General features: G+C 49.7%; 2 protein-coding genes across 2 annotated transcripts; one reads left to right on the forward strand and one right to left on the reverse strand.

The window, feature by feature from the left end:
* Positions 1 to 14677: 14677 nt before the first annotated feature.
* LOC105044131 (large ribosomal subunit protein uL2z) lies at positions 14678 to 18815 on the reverse strand. Its single transcript, XM_010921926.3, has 2 exons — positions 18300 to 18815; positions 14678 to 15218 (listed from the first exon to the last, which is right to left on the reverse strand). Exons 1-2 carry the CDS (start codon positions 18737 to 18739, stop codon positions 14873 to 14875), a joined length of 786 nt encoding a protein of 261 aa, XP_010920228.1. The 5' UTR covers positions 18740 to 18815; the 3' UTR covers positions 14678 to 14872.
* A 1785-nt stretch (positions 18816 to 20600) lies between these two features.
* On the forward strand, positions 20601 to 23495 carry LOC105044242 (pentatricopeptide repeat-containing protein At3g57430, chloroplastic). The gene has a single exon (XM_010922064.3). It carries the CDS (start codon positions 20616 to 20618, stop codon positions 23262 to 23264), a length of 2649 nt encoding a protein of 882 aa, XP_010920366.2. The 5' UTR covers positions 20601 to 20615; the 3' UTR covers positions 23265 to 23495.
* Positions 23496 to 23869: the final 374 nt, after the last annotated feature.

Consider the following 23869-nt stretch of genomic DNA (forward strand, 5'->3'; position numbering starts at 1 on the left):
TCTATACAAACGGAAAAAGAAAATAAAACTGAATTACCCCCATTTATAGTTTATGGCAATGGTGATGTTCCTGGAAAATCCAAAAAAAAAAAAAAGTATCCATGTTGTATCTTTCACCAACATAAGTTAGTGAACAAGAGATTATTTAAGACCTAAGATATGGATTCCTCTCTTTGTTAATGTTGTGGCATGTTAAGTCCAGAACAAGAGACTATAAGGCCTTGGTGCTGAAAACCCATGAGCCTGAAGAAACGTAGGCAATTATCCCCCCTCCCCCCCGGTTTCCTCTTTCTTTCCTTCGAAGATTTAGGGGACTGTCTTGGAAGTTGGAATAGATCGTGCAACTTTTCCTCTGGATGTCTTAAATAATTCAACTATTTTTCAAATCATAGAAAAGTGATGAATATGAATACGAATTGCACGTCACTATCCCATCGAGCTAATAGGCTATCCTGTCGAGCTAATACTCTTAACATACCTAGCCATTTTTTTTTTGGTGCCCTGTGAGAATGAAATCCATTTAAGTTGACCTCAACACTAGCATACGCTTTTTCTTTTGTGCTTGTGCATGTGTGGTAGTACCATGCAAGAATTAGATCGAGCAAGAGTATAAAAAATTATTATTTTTACTGTATACACTATATAGCCATGTAGCCAATAACGACAGTTGATATCTATGGATTTTATTCATCAAACATGCATCTTAATGCACCATCATAAAAACTAACGATTCTAATTGATTGCATGTACAAGCATAATGGTGCATGCAGCATGGGTAATCATCTTCCCAAGGGAGGGTGGCAAAAATAGATCCAACCCGTGTTCGATCTGTCTTAAATAGAGTTGGATTTGAATTAAACAAGTTCAGATCATAACGAAATAATCTATTTAATCTATTTAATAATCGGATCAGATACAGATTTTCACATATCTAATCTATTTAATCCGTATAAATTTTGCATCAGATCAAATTAGATAACATATTGTTAAGTGGGCTGGATTGATTAATAGGCCTCTCTAGGCCGTAGCAGCTCATGCTACCCCCTTGGGATTAATATCACCTCACCTCCTTCGTTTCCACTCTCCGACGGTAGTCTCGAAGCATCCAAAAACCCTAGCCCCGGATTAAGGTCGTCCCACGCTTGGTCTGCATCTCTTCCTCCACCTGCATCGGACTCCTTTTGCCTTTATCGATCTCTAAAATGACTAAGGCGTTGGCCTCGCTGGCTACTTCTCATCGACGCTCGTCACCCTCGCAGCTTGCCCTCACAACGCCCGCACCTCTCTTGCACCCGTGCGCTCCTCCCATGGCACCGCCGAGCTCATCCCCGGCAGCACCATCTTCAGCGACATCCTCTACCTCGACGGCCACATGGAGAGCCTTGCCTTTTGGTTCACCACCGTCGACATCATCTTCTCATCACTGCCATCTCTTGGTTCTGCAGCGCTCCTATAACTCGGTCATTGCCTTCCTCGACACCCCCTCCGGCGACGACTCGTACAACTACTTCAAGGGCGGAGCCAAAGGTTGGAGGCGGTCGAGAGCTCTGATTGGAGGAGGGACGAGAGCATGGCCAGGGCGGAGGGGCAGTTGGGCGGAGATGCGACGACCGACGAGGGTAGAGCCACGGAGAAGAGAGCAGGTTTTTAATTTTTTTAATGGATTATAAATGGGTTGGATTTCTTTTTTAAGGGTTATAAATGGATTGTAAACAATCGGATCGAATGATTTGTTTATCAAGTAGGTCGGATTTGAATTTTAAAATCTGACCTGTTTAAATAAACAGACGATCCGACCCATTTAGATCCGATTCGATCCGATTGTCACCTCTATTTCTAAGAATTGAAGGGAAAAGAAGGCATCCCCATCCCTTTGTCCTATAGGGCAAAAAAAATGCAATGTCAATTTGTAGACTAATTACTTCCTCCTTCCTCTCTCTTTTTCTCTTTCTCTTGATCTTAGTTTCCCTATACACTACCTCATCAGAATTTATCTTTGTTGGATATACCGACCGACCCTATTGCCGACTCACCAGCACGACCCGTCCTCGACGCCGACTCGACTACGGGTCTCGATCCCGACTGTCCATGAGAATGGCCCGACCGACTTCGTCCCGACCGACTTCGCCCGACCGACGGTGGGCAACACTGACAGTGACTACCGATCGTGCCCGATCGGAGCGGATCGGCCTAACGGGCCAACGTCGCCTCTGATTACCTGATATCCGATCCCCCGTGACCGACTTCCTATCGGGTGGGACACCGCCGACTCACCATCGGTTTGGATACCTGACGTCCCACCTCTACAGGTCCTTCTGGACGCCGAATGAGCGGCATGGGCTGCAGTCCTATCAAGCAAATCCGTACGAACGCCAGGGGGCATTGTCCTGCCAGGAAGCCTGGGGCGCTGTCCTGTCAAGGACGCAAATTAATTCCTAGGACCTGTCAGCTTTGTCAACGACGTGACAACCTCCGACGATTTGACAACTCTCCAGTTGTCTACATCACCGACGGCGGGGCCATACCACCTCCTACTATAAATCGGGAAGGCAACAGTGCTAAAGAGGTCCCTTCAAAAAACTCTCAAGCTCTCCCTCTCTCTCGTTGAGCTCCTTCTTTCCTTTTCGCTGTTGCCTAGTCTCCTCTCTGACTTGACCGTCGGAGGGTCCCCGCCGGAGCCGCCTCCGGTCAGTGCGGACTTTCTTTTGCAGGCGCTCGTTCCCGGCGACCAGGCGACGAGGGATTGGCCGCAACAGATTGGCGCGCCAGGAAGGGGTACACTACCGTAAACACACGATCGACAGCATCAGGGATTATAGCCCCCACAGAATTCGAGATGACAAAGATAAGAGCTCAGCGATCGAGGGTCACTGGGTCGGCGAGGCGCTCTTCCCGTCGGGAAGAGGCCTCTCCTCCACCCTCTATGGCGGAACCCAGCTCTCCGCATCCGCAGTGACCACGGAGGCACAGATCGCGGCAATCGTGCGGCAGATGACCGTGCTGACAGACGCGGTCAAAAGCCTTCAGCAACAACCGGCCCGGTTGCCGCCTCGCCGGTCGAGCAACCGCGGCACGTCCGATACCCTCCAGGAGCAGCCGCCGGCGCCCGCACCAATCTCCGTCGCCTCCTCCAGAGCATTTGCCACAGCGCTCCCACGGGAGGAGGAGGAGGGGCGCCCGCGGCGTGACACCCGTCGGCTCGACGGCCATCTCCTTCCCAGCTGGAACGAGCGAGGAAGGAGAAGCGGCCGCGAACACCGTCCGCCTCTCTCTCGGATTCGTCGGGAGACTCCACCCCGGGGTCTCTCAGCACCGACGGATCGACGACTACGAACGCAGGTTCGAGAAAATCGACCGTCGGCTTGCCCAGTTGCAGGTGGACGGGCAGAAGTCCTCGAACGACGTTGACTTCCAGACCGCCCAACCTCTCTCCGACTCATCCTCGACGAACCGATACCCAGTCGGTTCAAGATGCCGCACGTGGAGCCTTACGACGGCTCCACCGACCCAATCGACCACCTGGAGAGCTACAAAGCTCTCATGACGATCCAAGGGGCAACCGACGCTCTCCTTTGCATCGGCTTCCCCGCCACGCTCCGCAAAGCTGCCAGGGCTGGTACTCCGATCTTCGATCGAAAGTATCCACTCCTTCGCAGCTCGAGCACTCCTTCGTGGCCCACTTTAGCACCAGTCGGAAGCCACCGCGAACATCGGACAGCCTTTCTCTCTCAAACAAGGAGAAAACGAGATGCTCCGACACTTCGTGGCGCGATTCAACGGGCCACACTTGAGGTTCGGGACCTCAATGAGGACATGGCCATCTCGGCCATGAAGCGCGGGCTGAGGGCGTCCCGGTTCACCTACTCCCTGGACAAAACCCTCCCCCGAACGTACGCTGAATTGCTGGAGCGCGCATACAAGTACATGCGCGGATGAAGGAGCTTCCGACCGACGCCTGGCTGAGCCCAAGGGCCCGAAGGAGAAGCGAAGGAAAGGTCGGGACCCTGCCTTGCCTAGCAAGCCCCCGACCGACAGTCGGGTCTCACCCCCACAACGGAACCAGAGGTCCCCCCGACGGTGGAGCCCAAGGCCGACACGCCCCAGGTACGACTCCTACACTCCACTCTCTGCTCCTCGTGCGCAGATTTTGATGGAGATCGAAGGGGAAGAGTACCTACGACGGCCTCCGCCTCTGAAGGCAAAGGCCTCGACCGAGGAAGTACTGCGATTCCACCGGGGCCACGGCCACAACACCGAGCAATGCATCCAACTTAAGGATGAAATTGAGGCCCTCATACGCCGGGGATACCTCGGCAAGTTTCGGAGGAATCCGCCGACCCGGCCCTCGCCGATCAACGACCCCAGCCGACTGAAGAAGCGACGAGTAACCGACCTACGGTCGGGGTCATCAATATGATTTCCAAACGGCTGGGCCCGGGGACGTCTGCTGGAGGAGAGCCGACGAAGAAGCCATGCCCGGACGATGTAATTACTTTTACAGAAGAAGATGTTCGGGGCATCCAAACCCCCATGATGACGCTGTTGTTGTCTCGGCAACAATAGCAAATTATGATGTAAAAAGAATCTTTGTAGATAATGGAAGTTCAACGAACGTTCTGTTTTACTCGACCTTCTCCCGGATGCGACTATCGACCGACCGACTCAAGAGAGTCTCTACGCCCCTGATAGGCTTTGCTGGAGATGCTGTCGCGGTGGAAGGAGAGGTCACCCTGCCTGTGACGGCTGGAGCCGAACCACGACAAAGCACAGTCCACTTGACTTTTGCGGTCGTCCAAGTGCCCTCGGCCTACAATGCCATACTTGGAAGACCCGACTAAACACCCTCAAGGCGATAGTTTCGACGTATCATCTCCTGGTTCGGTTTCCGACCAAAAATGAGTCGGGAGATGCGCGGAGATCAACGCCTCGCCCGACGATGCTTTCAGATCTCTGCTCAAAGCGACGAATCGAAGGGCCCCCTAACGGTCGACAAGCTGGACCAACGGGAAGAAGAAGAGCGGGGCGAGCCGGCCGAACAGCTCGTTCCCATCGCGATAGCGGGAAACCCCGACCGAAGGGTGTGGGTCGGGTCTCAATTACCCGACCCCGAGGACGACATTTGGCGGAGCTACTGAAGGCAAATACCGACGTATTCGCCTGGTCGGCGGGGATATGTCGGGAATTCCTCCAGAGACGATGACACACCGACTCAACATCGACCCAGCGATGAGGCCGGTAAGGCAGAAGAAAAGGTCTTTTGCTCCAGAAAGACAGAAGGCCATTGACGAGGAGGTGGATAAGCTACTCGAGGCAGGCTTCATCAGAGAGACCACCTATCCCGATTGGCTCGCCAACGTCGTAATGGTGAAAAAAGCCAACGAAAGTGGAGGATCTGCATCGACTACACCGACTTGAATCGGGCCTGTCCAAAGGACAGCTTCCACTTTCGAAGATCGACCAGCTGGTGGATGCGACGTCCGTTATCGACTGCTCAGCTTCATGGATGCTTTTGTCGGGTACAACCAGATCGGATGGCCCGAAGATGAGGAACACACCGCCTTCGTGACCGCAAGGGCCTCTACTGCTACAGAGTAATGCCTTTCGGACTGAAGAACGCTGGCGCCACCTACCAACGACTAGTCAACAAGGTCTTTAAAGACCAGATCGGGCGCAACATGGAAGTGTATGTCGACGACATGCTGGTGAAGAGTGCGCAAATTCGGATCATGTGCGGGATCTCGAAGAAACCTTCCGCACTCTACGACGACACGGATGAAGCTGAACCCGACTAAGTGCACCTTCGGAGTGACCTCGAGAAGTTTCTTGGGTTCCTCATTTCGCAACGGAGAATCGAGGCCAACCCCGAGAAGATCAAGGCCATCGTCGATATGCGACATCCAGACACCAAGAAGGAGGTGCAGCAACTCAACGGAAGGATCATCGCGCTCAGCCGATTCATTTTCGGTCGGCTGAGAGATGCCTCCCGTTCTTCAAAACCCTGCGACAAGCCAAGCATTTCTCTTGGCCGGACGAGTGCCGACAAGCCTTCGAGGAACTGAAGAAATACCTGGCTTCTCCGCCACTCCTTGTAAGATCGGAGGTCGGGGAGATCCTGTACCTTTACCTGGCTACCTCCCGGAGGCAGTTAGTTCGGTGCTCGTCCGAGAGAACGAGAACCGAGTCCACCAACCGGTATATTATGTCAGCAAAGTGCTTCACGAAGCTGAGACTCGGTACTCGAAGGCGAGAAAATGATTTTCGCTCTGGTCATTTCAGCACAGCGGCTCCGTCCGTACTTCCAGGCACATGCTATCGTGGTCCTCACCGACCAACCCCTGAGAGCAATCCTGCACCGCCCTGACACATCGGGATGGCTGGCGAAATGGACTGTGAGACTGAGCGAATTCGACATCCAATACCGGCCACGGCTGCTCTCAAAGCCCAGGTTCTGGCCGACTTCGTCGTCGAATGCCCGACAACCGACCGACCGTCGGAAGAGGGGGGCCCCGAGGAGGTCGGGACCTCCGAGTGTGACCCCGATTTGACCTGGGTGTTGCACATCGACGGAGCCTCCAACGCTCGAGGGAGCGGGGCCGGTTTCCTGCTCACCAACTCGAAGGAGTGGTTACCGAGCACGCCCTCCGATTCGACTTCAAGGCCTCCAACAATCAGGCCGAATATGAGGCGCTCGTCGCGGGCTTGAGATTGGCACTGGAGCTCGGGGTCGACCGACTCAAAGTCTTCTCCGACTCTCAACTGATCGTTGGGCAAATCAAAGGCGAGTTCGAAATGCGGGATCCGACCATGGCCAAATACCACCAAAAAGTAAAAGATCTCGTGGCACCCTTCAAGTACTTCGAGATCTTCCACATCCCCAGGGCGGAAAATGCTCGGGCCGACGCCTCTCCAGGCTCGCGACATCCGACTACGGCACCTTGGGCCGGACGTTCGTGGAAAGTCTTGAACGATCGAGCATCGACAAGGTCGAAGAGGTGCTGCAATTGGCGGCGGAGCCGAGCTGGATGGACCCGATCGCTCAGTACCTGACCAACGGATCTACCCCGAAGACCCTGCGGAAGCCAAACGACTCCGGTGGGTGGCTTCCCAATATGTGATGATCGACGGCCGACTATACAAAAGGTCATTCTCCTTCCCTTGCTGAAGTGCCTAGGGCGACCGATGCGGACTATGCCCTCAGAGAAGTACATGAAGGAATCTGTGGCGATACTTGGGGGGCAAGTCCTTGGCTTACAAAGTCCTGCGACAGGGCTACTACTGGCCCACTATGAAGAAGGACGCCGCTGAGTTGGTTCGGAGGTGCGAACCGTGCCAAAGGTATGCCAACATACAACACCGACCCGCCAGCCAGCTTGCTCCAGTCATCGCCCCGTGGCCCTTCGCCCAGTGGGAATCGACATACTCGGACCCTTTCCTCCGGCATCCGAACAACGAAAGTTCATCGTCGTCGCGATCGACTACTTTACTAAGTGGGTGGAAGCCGAACCCTTAGCACAAATCACTGAGCGAAAGATGGAGGACTTCGTACAGAAGTCCATCATTTTTCGGTTCGGACTGCCAAACACCATCGTTACCGACAATGGGCGACAGTTCGACAACCAGGACTTCAGAGACTTCTGTGCAAGGTTTCAAATCACGCACCGACTAACCTCGGTCGGGCATCCACAGTCCAACGGTGAGGTCGAGGTGACCAACCGGACCATACTGCATGGGCTCAAAATCCGACTGAATGAAGCCAAGGGCCTCTGGGTCGAGGAGCTGAACTCCGTCCTGTGGGCATACCGGACGACACCCCGGGTCCCGACCGGAGAATCACCTTTCAGCTTGGCCTATGGAACGGAAGCCATGATCCCGCTGGAGATCGGGTTGCCATCAACTAGGGTTGAGCAGTATCGTGAGCCGGACAACTCGAGTGTCGGAGAGCCGACTTGGACCTCTTACCCGAGCTCCGACGTGAGGCACAACTTCGTATGGCTTCCTACCGACAAAAGGTGGCCCGATATTACAACGCCAGGGTGAAGCCGAAGCTCTTCCGACCTGGAGACCTGGTCTTGAGAAAGGCGGAGGTCTCGAAACCCCTGGACCGGAGAAAGTTATCCCAACTGGGAGGGACCCTACAAGGTAGCCGACACCTGCGGACCGAGAGCTTACCGCTGGAGACCCTAGAAGGGACGGCCATCCCACGGACTTGGAACGCCGACAATCTGAGGTTGTACTATCAGTGAACTCTGTATCTCCCCATTTGGAATGCGAACTCAGTTTAAACTTGGAGTCTGGAATTTCGACTCTTCGACTGTTGTTCGGCGCTCACCAAGGGATGCGAGCCCCCGACGTCCCAACTCGGACTTAACATTCCACTGCGGGCCGTCGGGCCGACCACCAACGATGCATCGGACGCTTAAAGGACCGACGCATCTGCGACAACGGGAGTTACACTCCTACATCTAAAACTCTCGGCCAAAATGATCGAGCAGAATGATCGGCCGACTTGCCGACCCGCTCCGGTCGGGAAAGGCAAAGCGCCAACGCAACCAACATCGCGTTCGCGACTTACCGACCGGGTCGCGATCGGTCGAAGGATATTCGGCTTACCACCGTTTATCACACGGCAGACGCAAGTACCCGACCTAAGTCTGGGTAGTGGAAACTCGACTTACCATCGCTTTCCGACCAAACACGTCGACGCCGTACGACGATGTATCAGACGCAATCCGACCGATCGCATCGGACGACATTCGGGTCATCGGGGTGCACCCGAAGGTCGGTCGACCTTCGTCCCCGCGAACGACCTTCGACTCCGCTAGCACCGACTCAGGACTCGTGCCTGGAAGTCGGTCGACCCCCGACTCATGCCAGGATGACGTACGTTCGACTCTGGCATCCGGTTTACGACCTAACGACGGACGTTCGGTTCAGGTCTTAGGACGGGCGGTTAATGGTCGGAGTTCGTCTTGCCTACCCTATGGCGTGCTACCGACTATCTCGACTAACAACTTGGGATGTCGTTGAGTGTCCCGATATGGTACGTCGGACTGCGACTCTCCGACCCTATGACTCCACGACTCTAAGTACATTCTGACAGGCAAGAAAAAGAAGTCGAAAAGGAAATCAAAAATTCCTTAAGTACATTCAGGTCTACAAAATTGGCCGAAGCCCGTTACAAGTGCGCAAGGGAAAACAAAAGAAGATAAGGCCGCGATCATCCTTCGGAGTCAATCTCTTCGACCGAGGAAAGCTCGGGGATGACCGGTGTATCCACCATGATCGGCGCTGGGTCCATGATCGGTGCTGGGTCCATGATCGGTGCTGGGTCAGGTCGGCTGGGTCGACGGTCGGTGCTGGATCGGAGGTCGCGCTGAATCGGGGATCAGAGCCGGGTCAGAAGTCAGGACCGTCTCTCCTTCGGCGATCTGCTCTGGGACGGTCTCTTCCACCGCAGCGGCGTCTCCCGACGACGGGTCGCCACCTCTTCCATAGCTTGGTCCTCGGCTCCTGTGGAATGATACCGCTGAGGTCCAGCTCCGGGTACAAGGCCTGGACTGCGTCCCGACCGTCTTCGTACCCACCCGGTACGATGCGAAGCCGGTTTCCAGCAGTTCCTCCCGATACCTGTCGGAGCCACGAAAGTCGTCCACCGCCCGACTCAGTGACTCCTTCGCCGACCTCGCCTCCGCTTCCACCCGATCGAGGGAGTCCTTCACCGACTCCGCCTCTGCCTTCGCTATGTCGGCATCGGCTTGGGCAATCGACAAGTCCTCCTCGATCTTGGCGAGATTCTCCAGGCTAACCCGGAGCTGCTCGCGTTCAGCCTCGAGCTCGACGGCGACGCCATCCCGTTCGTGCCGCAGTCGGTGCGCGGTCCGACCCTTGCGCTTGGCTTCCTTTCGGGCCGACTTAAGTTCGAACCCGAGATGAGAGATCTCATCTTCCAGCCTCGCCTCCCGGTCGGTCGACTGCTTTAGATGTTCGACCAGCACCGCCTTGTCAGCTTCGGCGGCCGTCGCCCTGTCCTTCCAGGCCGCCCGGATGTCCCGAACCTCCGGTACCGGCCTCAAGTTCGGACATAGTATAAATCAGCTGCAAACGTGGACTAACCGTCAGGAAGGCGAAATAATGAAAACAGTAAGAAGGAAAGGGACGAAGCGGAACATACCCCGACCATGGTCGGGTAGAACGAAGACAGCATCTCGGTCACCTGCCGAGCTTTCAGGACCTCCACGTCGGCTGGGAGGAGGATTCCCTGGCATAACCTCCTGGCCAAGTTGTGGTCGGCCAGAGCCGACGCTCCTTCGGGGGCCTGAGCGCGGGTGACACGGCGCGACTCCCCGACCTTGGGTCGTCAGCGGGGGCCATCGGGGCTTTCCCCCGATCGGCCGCCCAGGCCCGTAGATCGGGTAAGGAGGGGATGCTCGAGCTTGACTGAGCACCCCCTGTTGCAGCAGCAGGCGCCGACGGATGACGTTCGGGTTCCCGAACGGCATCCGACGCCCCTCCCATCGGCGAAGCCGCCGACGTTCCTTCAGCCGCTTCCTCCGTCGGCTGCTCCTCCGGTCGCACTGTCGGAGCTGATAGTGCGATCATCGGCTCGACTGATCGGCCGCCGACGCGGCGACGGTCGGCGTCCGCTGTTGAGGGTTTCTTCGACGGTCGTGATGGTCCGGCCCCGGACGCCGACCTCTTCCTCGCCGCATACTGTCTGATTTCGCGTCGGTCGGCCTCATCCTCGGCGGCGTCCCTGCGATTTCGACAAGAGAATCAGTGTATGTTCGGGGACAAATGTGAAATGAAAAAACAACCGATGGATCGGCGGTACCTAGACGGGGGACCAGGCTCAGGCCAGCATCATAGAGGGCTTGTTCGGTAACAAGCTCCCTCTGCTTCAGGACCGACATGTCCTTGAGTCGGTGGAAGTCCTCCCGGTCGTCCGCCTCCACTCGACTGTTCTCGTTTGCCTCGGTTCGAGGCACGCCCCAGTGAGAAGGGAAGCCCCAGGGAGAAGGAGAGGAAACAAAGAAAAACTGATTCTTCCACCCATGAATGGACGATGGAAGGCCAGTGATGAAGGAAAGACCCTTCCGGAGGTTGAAGAGCCACCACCCTCGGGCCTTAGGGTGGGGTCGGAGGACAAAAAATGCCCGAAAGAGAGAGATCCGAGGGTTGGTCAGCAGGAGCTGACACAACAGGGCGAAGCTGATTATTAGCCGAACTGAGTTCGGCGCCAGTTGCGTCGGACAAAGTCCGTAATAATCTAGCAGATTCCGAACGAACTCCGGAATCGGAAGCCGAAGACCAGTCTGGAGGTCCTCGACGTACAAAGCCACCTGGCCCGCGGGTGGGTTGTTAACCCGACCCCCGGCCCAGGGGTGGAAAGTCGGAACTGCTCCGGGATACGATACTGATCCCGAAGTCGATCGACATTCGGCCCCGAAAGCGAGGAAACCTCAACTTCGGAGTCGACCGAAGGTCATCGGTCGAGTTTTCCGACCGAGCCTCCTGAGGTGAGGTCCTGGCCATGACACCGGAACCAAGAAGAAGGAAAAACCAGAGAAGAAGAAGAAGGAGAAGGAAAAGAAAAGGTTTCAAAGAAAGCAAGAGCAAAGCAGAAGGGGGCACGAACCCCGGATGAACCTTTGCGAGAATGGGGGTGGGGGCAGCTGCCGGCGATGACGGAGAGACCGTTTGGGCAGAGTCTCCGCAGCAAGACCGTCAGAAATGAAGCTTTGAGTACAAGTGGCCCCATATATATAGGGTTGTCCGACGGTCGGGATGTGGCCGCGCCGACCGAGACCTCTCGGATGGTCGACACGTGGCGGCATCCGGGCCCTCTTCCGGCCCGACGGTTCGGTGCACCCATCCCGGATCGGGCCACGCCGCCTTCATTAATGCGAAGGATGCCGGCCCAACGACCTCCTGACGCGTGGCAAAAGGGCCGCGCCCCAGAATTAAATCGCCTACGGCGATTCGCGTCCCCGATGGGACGCCTGACAGCGGCCCGCGCTCCCAATGCCGGCATCGGATGGCGGTTTGCGTTCCCCAGAAGGCACCGGACACCCGATCGTCTGACACCGGATCATCCGACACCCGATCGTCTGACACCGGATCGTCCGACACCCGATCGTCTGACATCGGATCGCTGACACCGGATTGTCTGACGTCGTGTCATCGAACGACGGGACACCTGATATCGATTTGTCCGGATCGTCCGCTGGTGAGATCAGCAAAATCAAGCCAGGACGCAATGAAGAATCCACTCCTTTCGCCCAACGCCCCACCGCGTGGAGATGCGAGCCAGCGTGACATCAGGCTTAGGAGTGGGGGGGCAACTGTTGGATATACCGACCGACCCTATTGCCGACTCACCAGCGCCGACCCGTCCTCGATGCCGACTCGACTACGGGTCTCGATCCCGACTGTCCATGAGAATGGCCCGACCGACTTCGTCCGACCGACTTCGCCCGACCGACTTCGTCCGACCGACGGTGGGCAACACTGACAGTGGCTACCGATCGTACCCGATCGGAGCGGATCGGCCTAACGGGCCAACGTCGCCTCTGATTCCTGATATCCGATCCTCCGTGACCGACTTCCTATCGGGTGGGACACCGCCGACTCACCATCGGTTTGGATACCTGACGTCCCACCTCTACAGGTCCTTCTGGACGCCGAATGAGCGGCATGGGCTGCAGTCCTATCAAGCAAATACCGTACGAACGCAGGGGCATTGTCCTGCCAGGAAGCCTGGGGCGCTGTCCTGTCAAGGACGCAAATTAATTCTAGGACTGTCAGCTTTGTCAACGACGTGACAACCTCGACGATTTGACAACTCTCCAGTTGTCTACATCACCGACGGCGGGGCCATACCACCTCCTACTATAAATCGGAGAAGGCAACAGTGCTAAAGAGGTCCCCTCGAAAAACTCTCAAGCTCTCCCTCTCTCTCCCTCTCTCTCGTTGAGCTCCTTCTTTCCTTTTCGCTGTTGCCTAGTCTCCTCTCTGACTTGACCGTCGGAGGGTCCCGCCGGAGCTGCCTCCGGTCAGTGCGGATTTTCTTTTGCAGACGCTCGTTCCCGACGACCAGGCGACGAGGGATTGGCCGCAACAATCTTGATGCACCCATTTGTGGGAAACAGATCCCCTTGGCACTTTCAGTTTCTGCAGGTTTATTTGATGCCTAGATGTAAAATTATTTTTTTCATATTAATCCATAAAAACTTCCTTCATTTATGTGTTAATTCTAAAGCTTTTTTCCACAAATAAAAAAAAATAGAATTGCGAACTTTCAAGGTTTCTCTCTCCCATCTTTTTCCTTTCATGTCCCCTACTCCTTGTACTTCATTTCTTCATGAAGTTCTAATAATTATCCATTTGATTGGTGTTAGGTAATATCTTGATGCAACATTTGTTGTATACTTCACGAGATTTAAAATTCAACATTTCACCATCAAATGACTCTATAAAACTTCTAATGTCCAAGGGGATGGAGAGTCAAAATCTACAGCCCCTGGTAAGATAGCAGATGCAACTGTGCTTCTTGCGAAGGAAATTCACCGCCTCTGTTAACTCCAACTGAAATGCTGGGAAACTGGGATAATGCCACCTCTACGAGCCATCATATCATTCAGCACCTCTCCTAGTTCATCGGCGATCTCCAACCCTGGCATCACCGAAATCAGTTTTGATAAGTCTGTAACGAAGCACTCACCAGAGGAAGTCATCTCATTGCATTGTGATGGATCCAGGAGAACTCTGTACAGCTTTCCATGTCATTAGGGCTATAAGAGTTTGATTAGAAGAAGATTCCATCACCATAATTTCCTGGATCTCTCATTGTTCTACCAATATGGCCAGCCCTAACACCCCTGCTTCAACATTTTTGGATGATTACTGATCCACTGCTGTTTTTCCTGACTTCCCACAATTATCACAGGGAAACCAACCGCAGCGACTGAAGAGGGTCTGTCCTCGTAAGGCCAGAGTTGGTTCCCTTAGCAGCTCGCTTATCTTCCAATGGCAAGATGGAAATGGATGTGATTACATTAGAGACTAGTTTCTTCTGCTGACCGTTGAGGCTAGACCACCCACTTACCCAAAATTAAGAAAGGATGAGGGCTTAATTAAATGGAATGGAGAGGGAAACTTATTTCAAATTTTCAAACGTACGGTAACTTCTAAGGTGAGGGTTTGATTCAAAGGAATGAGAAAGAACAAGCATTAAGTAATAATATACGTTTGCAAACATCAACATGCAAATTTAAACCAATTTAGGGACTACAGGACAGACCAAGATGATTTTTCAGAGATTGACAAGCCAAAATATCATATAACTTAGGAATGAATGGTCAAGAGGATGGTCATTTTTTTCCTGTATATTTTATCAATTATGCTACACACCACATAATAAAATATATACTTATTAAAATAAAATCTTATTAATTTCTTTTAGGAACTATATATATAACACCCTTTTTGGTGTTTTCCCTTTGCCTCCTTGCCGGTTGCCAGATTCGAGACAGGTGTGTTTATTGAATGAATATATTAAACAACATCAAAATCTAGGAACCAATGCAGCCTAAGCGACATCAAATTGGCCCGGTAATAACACCTATGATAGAGAATAGAGAAAACCCGGCTGAAGATAAACATAGTGAAATCAAAGATATTCCAGCACAAGTTCTTTAATTTGACCGAAAGCAATCCAAACCCAGATATGTCCGTAATTACATAAACAAGGTCTTCATAATTTTATCACATGACTCAATAAACTATGAGAAAACTGCTAGATGAAGTCTTCAGCGTATCTAGAGACCCGAGGAAACCAAACATATAACAAGCAATAGGAAAGTGGGTTTGTAACCTAAGAGCTCTTATCTGCTTTGGAAGCTGTGGCTGCAGCCTGCCCCCTGAGCCGACCTGTCCTCCTTGCAGCAATAAGACCCACCTTCTGTCCTGGAGGGGCATCGCGCCGAACAGTTGATGCATGACCAATATGCTGGTGGTTTCCTCCTCCATGGGGATGCTCCACAGGGTTCATGGCCACACCACGAACCTTTGGCCAGCAGTTTCGCTTCACACGGAACTTGTGGTAGGCATTGCCAGCCTTGAGCAAGGGCTTCTCGGTTCTACCGCCACCAGCTACCTGCCCAATCATTGCTCGACAGCCACTGGGAACAACCTTCTTAGCACCAGAGGGAAGCTTGATCCTGCAAGCAAATCAGCAAGCAATATAATAGTTAAGCACGAGTATATGGCCTAACAAGTTGGATAAAAGAGTTGCTGGAAGAAATCAAAGTCTGTTTACCATGTTAATTATAAAAAATCTACCACTCAGAATTGTAGTATGACCACAACAAAATTCCTAAGGTACTCCAGCTGCACTTAGCCACATATAAAGGTAAAGAAAAATTTGGCTTTCTCACATCTAGCACAACCATCCAATTAGAGGCGCTCAACCGTCATTCAGCAATCCATTTGGCAGGAGGACTAATGTGCTAGTTGAATATAACATCAGATTGATAGCCAACTGAATGTTTTTATCGGAGTAGGAATGTTATACTAATAAAAAATTTGACACTTCCAGAATCAGCAGCGGTGTTAGCCAAAACATCAAGACATCAAGACGCTAAATTAGCTAGTGGAATCGGTTCATGCTGCATAGCATGCAAATCTTAATTTTCCAATATGACAGCAAACAATAAAAAGCTAAAAGTGTGAGCCTACAAGATCTGATATGATCATAATAGTGAATACAGACCTTGATACAAAAATATCAATTAACAAACATAAATACAGCAGAAAAAGAAAAACAGACTGCTTTAATGGGTTTCATTGCCACCGGAACTGGGGATCACAAATACCAATAAAATGATAGAATCATTCGATCTATGTGACAACTTTTAACGTTTCTCCAGCTACAGTGAATGTGACGAGCAACAAAATCAAATTCAGTCCTTATTCATTTTGTTCTCCTAAAAACAATAACATCCTTCAATTTTTCATGTAGTCCTCAATTCTTCATATGGTCCCAATAAATAATCTTTTTGACAGAATTTCATGATGCAGAGTTTTATAACATGAAGCCATCAAGCATAAAATTGAAAATTTCCATGTTTAACAGAGGCCAACCATTAGACGCTACTAATGTATTTCCATGTGCATTCAAAGAACACAAGATCAAATCGCGTAGGGACTTATCCTAACCAGACTCAGATGAAATTATGTCAAAGTTCAGTCCGTGAGCAATCAGCATATTTATTACCCTGAAAAGATAACTGGAAAACTGAGAGAACATACGGACACCAGGACAGAAACAATGATTGATTATGTATTTAACTAACATATGGATATGGGTGGACTAAAAGGGACGCAACATCACATGACTCCATGGTGCAGATTGCCCCAAATGACAATTAAATGCAGAATAAAAGCTACTACAAATGAACATCATATTTATTTACTGCACACTATCCATCCTAAAATAAAGGGTAACATGAAGAATTCCAGCCAGTCACATGCATAAAATCATTTATCTTAACAAACAAGCCAACTGTAAAAATAGAATTTCTTTTGATCCACTCTGTAGGTTTTCCACCCTCTTTCTTGATTGGAGATACCAAATGAAAGTGGAAAGCTACCAGGAAAAAGCTAAACACTTGTCCTAAATTTTCCCAAACTTCTTTTTACCAAGGAAACAGCTACCAAGCTATATGGATTCACTTTCAGTCGCTTGACAAGATAACCTTCATCCAGCTAGTTACATTGCCAAATTTTTTTAGAATAAATATTCAGTTCCATTTCACAAAAGTATTAGGGGGAAACAAATGAAATCACATAACTCATCGCCGCTCCCCATTTCCCCACACACAAAACAGGGGCCCCCACACCAATTATCACATCACTCATATGATCAGATACTTTCTTTATCATGACATGATGCAACAAGATTCTTCTTCTTTTTTTTTTTTTTTGGGTAACCTTATCATCTAATTCTATTCCTCCATTCCACGAAACAATCATGAGTGATTCTGAACTTGTATCCTTCTGTATTTTTTGTGAAACTTTTCCTTCAGAATGATGTGGGCCCAACATTTCTCAACCCTAGCGTCCATTATTAATTTTTAGACTACTACTTACTATTTCCAGATCTTCTCTGCAACATTGACTAGTAATGTATTTTGACTAATACCAGATCCTGATCATGTGGCGACTGGCTAGGATATTATAGAAGACACTTGTTAGGTTCTGTTTCCAATAAGGACACCACCAAGCTCAAGGACCTTTGAGCTAATTATTTACTAGAGCTAGAGACTCAATGGAAGCTTTAACATTGTTTTAGCAAGTCCATCTATGTGTTTGCCTTGTAATCAATACATGGATATCACAAATAGTTAAAGCACACCATAAAATTGATGGATACAAGTCCTCTATCGGTCTACAAATGCATAGAAGCATAAGCAATGGTCTACAAAAATCAATTAATGGAATGAAACTTTGTACAAAAAAAATAGGAGAAACATTCAAAACCTATCAAAAGGATAAATAAAATCCATACAAATCCCTTGAACGTGCTTGTATTGTACGAAGTTTGACAGGGAAATTAGAATCCACAGAAAAAATAATAAGATAAACATGCATTCAGGGACAACCACCAGCTCGTCAAGCGTGTACATCTATATTGATCACTGAATAGTTCTTCAAATCAAATGTTATCATCCTGAAATTTCTAATTTGTACTCCCATCATAATAAACCATCCTACTGCTGGTGATCTAGGAATAACCGAACTCACAGGACAAAATAGCCCCTCAATCTAATTGCCCAAACATATAAATCAAGACACATGCCCGAAACGAATAGCAGCAGCCTACACAACCCAATATACATGCACAAATTGAACTACCAAGACGTACCTCCAAAGTCATATTGCAATTTAAACACAAATCGCAATGACCGGTAATTACAAAAACAGCAAAAGTATTACATCTGATGCAATACGTGAGCAACGAGCTAAATGTACACTAGCCCGCTTATAATAACTACACCAAGGCGATAGAAGCAAAACTTGGCTTACAATCAAAATTAATATTAGTTGATCGAAGAAACCTTCAGATCAGATCGCGGTAATAAACATACCTAACAAACCTTTTTTTTTTTTTTTGCTCGCCTAATTAAGGATCTATACTTTCGGATCCAGACGCCCAAGACCTAAAACCCTAAACCTAGATCCAAAGGGAAGCATTAAGGTAAAGAAGAAGAAGAAAAGCGACGATTGGAGAGAGAGGAGACCTGGTGGTGCCGTTGTCGGGGTTGTGGCTGATGACGATGGCGTAGTCACCGGAGGCGCGGGCGAGGACGCCACGGTCACCAACGTGGTGCTCGATGTTGCAGACGACGGCACCCTCAGGGATGGAGCGGAGGGGCAGGACGTTGCCAACCATGAGGGAGGCCTTGCGGCCGCAGTAGACGAACTGGCCCGTGTACATGCCCTCGGCGGCGACGAAGAGCTCCTTCTGCTTCTTGTAGCGGAAGGGGTGGCGGAAGGTGACGCGGGCCAGCGGGGCGCCGCGCCCGGGGTCGTGGATGATGTCGGTCACCACGCCCTTGAGATAGCCATTGCGCTCCCCGTAGTCGAGGCTCCGGAAGCGGGCCGGCCCCTTCCGGTGGTGGGTGTGGGAGCGGAACACCGAACCAGCTCCCTTCCTCTGGGCCCTGATCACTCTACCCATGGCGGCTGTAACGAGCGGTGGCGGCGAGAGGGAGACGACGGGTTAGGGTTTCTAGAGAGGATATATAGTGGTGTATGCCCTAACAGCTGTTATCTCCGCCGTCAGCTCAAGCGGTCCGGTTCATGTTAGATCGAGATTTAGGGTGAGCCTGGTTTGCGACAACAACCAGAATTAGGGTGGATCGGAATTAAAACCGAAATGGCTATATTTTTCAATATATTTAATCCATGATTAGAATCGAGATCCAAATAAGGTTTGAATACTAAAACAGAGTTGAGACTGAATTTTAAATATTTGAGATATTGCAATATTCTTTTGGAATTAATGAAAATAGCACACCTCCCAACTAAACATACCCATTCGAGCCCAACTTCCTCTAACCAATTATATTTTGGTTATGCGAATGGATGCATGAGACATGCAAATTGAGGGCTAAGAATGGATTTGGTTGGTTTATCTAAACTTCTCTCCAATTGTAAATTAAAATACAAACTTTGACAAAATGAGACAAGGGAATGAGCTTATAATACCATATATATCTAAATACATAGTTTAAATGCCTAATCCAGCATAATGTAAAATTGTGTTCATCAAGTTCAGAACCGATGGTGAGCCTTGGATGATAATAATTTGGTGATGGAGCTGAATATGTGATGTAGAATATGATAGAGATATTTTAACCATTGGATGGATCTAACTGTCTGCTAGTCCTGTTATCGCTAAAGAATCACTCAATTCCAAAAAAATTTTGATTGGATTAAGATCTAATGGATTTTGGTCTATATTGAATGGGTCTAAGATATGTGGTCCATGACAACTTAGTTTGACATTGATCCATTCTATAATCTAATCATCACCTATTCATTTTTTATTTAAATAAATACAGATGGCTATATTTGTAGTATTACCATGTGGCTATTGCCCTCTACATACAAAATATTACAAAAATCTCAAGGTAGAAGAGAATTCAGCATTTAAAAAGATTTTAAATGAACTATTTTTCTTTCAATTTTTGCAAATCAAGTCGCAGTGATATTTGCCCCTCTCTCTCTCTCTCTCTCTCCTCTCTCTCTCTCTCCGTATATATATGGATCTTCATCTTATTGTTCTTTTGGAGAAACATACAAAGATGTAGTCTTTAAAGCAAACAAATCTATCATAATTCTAATAATTTAGAGGGCATCAATAGTCTCACATCGATTATGAGTCAAGAAAAACTCGCATTTATAAGGAGAAAAAAAATTTTCTCACGTGAGGTGCTTTTTAAAGAATAAAATCGTGAGGTCCATGAGTCGAAGCGGACAATATCTCACGTGACGGATCGAGCCTTTATCCGTAACAATGACGTACTAGATAGGGATCGAGATCTGCTGATTGTAGGGCTCTTCAGATTATATACATCGGAGTCCTCCTTGACTGGAATCCGCTGACTGTGGGGCTCTTCGGACTATACACATCAGAGTCTCCTTTGACTGGGGGGCTATATTGTGGTTCTAATAATGTGAAGGGCACCAATAGTCCCACATCGGTTATGAGTCAAGAAAGACCCTCTTTTATAAGGAAAAAAAATTCTTCCCATATGAGGTGCCTTTTAAAGGGCAAAATCGTGAGATCTATGGGCTGAAGCGGACAATATCTCACGTGACGGATCGAATTTTTGTCCGCAACAAAATCAATCTTTTACTAAAAAAAAAAAAAAACAATCTTCATATATCTAAGATTGCCAACTGCTGAGTGGCTGGAAACACTGTTTGCTGTTTTGACCCAAACCCTCAACATCGGGTAAAACCCAAGCCACCCTTCACCCACAACTTCAGGTTGCATGACAACCAAAGAGCTCCTCCACTTATCTTAGGATGGCATTTACCCAAACACCATGTCCTCCACCATCCCCATCTCTCTTACCTCCCCAGCCCCTCCCCATCCCCCTCCTTCCCTCCGCACCCAACCTCCTTCCTTCCCAAAATCCCCTACCCCACCCCCTCCCTCTCTCCTCACCAACACATCCACCGCCACTTCCCAGGCCGACCGCACCACCGCGGCCTCATGGGTCGAGACCCTCCGCTCCCACGCCCGTTCCAACGCCTTCCACTCCGCCCTCTCCTGTTACGTCGATATGACCTCCGCCGGCGTCCCCCCCGACCACTTTGCCTTCCCCGCCGCCCTCAAAGCCGCCACCGGCCTCCACGACCTCCACGCCGGCCGCCAGATCCACGCCGCTGTCGTCAAATCCGGCTACCAGTCCTCTCCCGTCACCGTCGCCAACACCCTTATCACCATGTACGCCCGGTGTGGTGATATCTCGAGCGCCTTCAAGGTGTTCGATAGAATCACCGAGAGGGACCAGGTCTCCTGGAACTCGATGATTGCGGCTCTCTGTTTGTTTGAAGAGTGGGAGGTCGCGCTCAAAGCCTTTCGGCTGATGCTGGAGGACCGCATCGAGCCGAGCTCGTTCACTCTCGTAAGCATCGCTCTTGCCTGCTCGAATCTGACCCGGCTCGATGGTCTGTGTCTCGGGAAGCAACTCCATGGATTTGGTCTGCGAAATGGCTTCTATTCCAATGCAAAGCGATTCGCCTACAATGCTTTAATAGCAATGTATGCCAAACTGGGAAGGGTAGGCGACGCGGTCACACTTTTCGAACTGTTCGATGACCGCGACGTCGTCACGTGGAATACAATGATCAGTGCTTTTGTGCAGAATGATCGATTTCCGGAGGCAATGGCTGTTTTCCATCGTATGATGGTCTCGGGAATCAAACCGGATGGAGTCACGCTTTCAAGCGTTCTCCCTGCGTGCTCCCTGATGGATATGTTGGACTCGGGGAGGGAGATCCATGCATATGCCACAAGGAACGATGACCTGTTCGAGAATACGTTTGTAGCTAGTGCCTTGGTTGACATGTACTGTAATTTTGGCCAGGTGGGCAAGGGCCGGCTAGTTTTCGATGGGATCGCAGAGAGGAGGCTCGGCCTTTGGAATGCTATGATTTCGGGTTATGCTCAAAATTTGCTTGATGATGAAGCACTGAAGCTCTTTGTCGAGATGGAGGTGGTTGCAGGGTTATATCCGAATGAGACTACAATGGCAAGTATTCTTCCGGCCTGCGTGCGATCTGAAGCATTCCCTCGGAAGGAAGGCATACATGGTTATGTTGTCAAGAGGGGTATGGAATGCGATAAGTTTGTGCAGAATGCGCTGATGGACATGTATTCCAGGGTGGGAAAGATGGAGGTTTCTCGAAAGATCTTTGATAGTATGGAGGTTAGAGATGTGGTATCTTGGAACACTATGATAACTGGTTACATTATATGTGGTCGTTATGCTGAGGCATTTGATCTAGTGATCAGAATGCAGAGTATGGGGAATTCAGTTGACGAATGTATCAAACCTAATAATATCACTCTCATGACTGTTCTTCCTGCTTGTGGGTCTCTGGCAGCATTGGCAAAGGGGAAAGAGATCCATGGCTATGCCATTCGACGTGCATTAGATTCAGATATTGCAGTGGGGAGTGCTTTGGTGGACATGTACGCAAAAAGTGGTTGCTTGAGCTGGTCGAGAGCAGTCTTTGACAGGATGTTGCGACGCAATGTGGTCACCTGGAATGTTCTCATCATGGCTTATGGAATGCATGGGCTTGGACGCGATACGATGAGGCTATTTGAACAAATGGTAGCCAAAGGGGAAGCTAGGCCCAATGAGGTGACATTCATTGCAGCCCTGGCAGCATGTAGCCACTCAGGGATGGTTAGCCGAGGCCTGGAGCTGTTCCATAGGATGAAAGAGGATCATGATGTTGAACCCACACCAGACCATTATGCCTGTGTTGTTGATATGCTTGGTCGGTCCGGGCAATTAGAGGAAGCATATCATCTCATAACCACGATGGAGCCCGGGCCACACCAAGCAGGGGCATGGAGTAGCTTATTAGGTGCCTGTCGCATTAAACAAAATGTTAAACTTGGAGAAATTGCTGCCAAGCATCTGTTTGAACTAGAGCCAGATGTGGCCAGTCACTACGTTCTCCTTTCCAACATCTATGCAGCAGCTGGGCTTTGGGAGAAGGCGATGGAGGTGAGAAAGAACATGAAGCTGATGGGTGTGAGGAAAGATCCAGGGTGCAGTTGGATAGAAGTCGGGGACGACGTCCATGGATTCATGGCTGGGGATTCGGCGCACCCGCAAAGCCCACAGCTCTATTCATTCCTTGAAACTCTGTGGGACAGAATGAGGAAGGAAGGGTACAAACCAGACACATCCTGTGTTCTGCATGATGTCGAGGAGGACGAGAAGGAAGTCCTGCTCCGTGGCCACAGTGAGAAGTTGGCCATAGCATTTGGCATACTGAACACTCCCCCAGGTTCAACCATTAGAGTTGCCAAGAATCTGAGGGTGTGTAATGACTGCCATGAAGCCGCCAAATTTATTTCAAGGATTGTGGGAAGGCAGATCATTCTAAGAGATGTGAGGAGGTTCCACCATTTTAAAGATGGAATTTGTTCTTGTGGGGACTATTGGTGACATAAGTCCCTCAAAATTTATTTTTCTATCATTGGGATTCGGCATATGAATCTTCATTATTGGCACAAGAAGAGGAGAATAGTGAGTGTAAATTACAAGTAGTTGCTGTAATGAAGCTATAATCGATAATCTTGATGATGAAGTATTATAGTTGAAGGAAATATTGTATACTAGGGGCTTTCATTATAATCCTTTTATATATTGGAGAAGTTGATGAACATTTTACTCAAATTTTTGTAATGCTAAATTTCATTGCTATAGGTTTTTTTGTGTATAACATGTTCAGCTAGGCCATTTGACATTCGTATTGTTAGGTGGGGATACATCATCCAAGATATCGCATCCAGGTCACAAACGTGAAAATAAAATCTTGAACTCTAATATTTATAATTATTGTGCTAAGTAACTGAATAAAATAAAATATTAAGTACATATTTAGGGTACGTTTGTAATCATAAAAAGTGATTTTAGATCTAAAAGTAAAATTTTAAGTGTTTGGCTACAATTCAAAAGTAATTCTGATTTGTGTATAAGAGTCCTCAAAATGTGGTTTACATAAAGTTGATTTCCTCCCATTTTTCATAAATGCAACACCGCAAGCTAAA

Source organism: Elaeis guineensis, chromosome 4, assembly GCF_000442705.2.
Source record: "Elaeis guineensis isolate ETL-2024a chromosome 4, EG11, whole genome shotgun sequence".
NCBI classification, from domain to species: Eukaryota; Viridiplantae; Streptophyta; class Magnoliopsida; order Arecales; family Arecaceae; genus Elaeis; species Elaeis guineensis.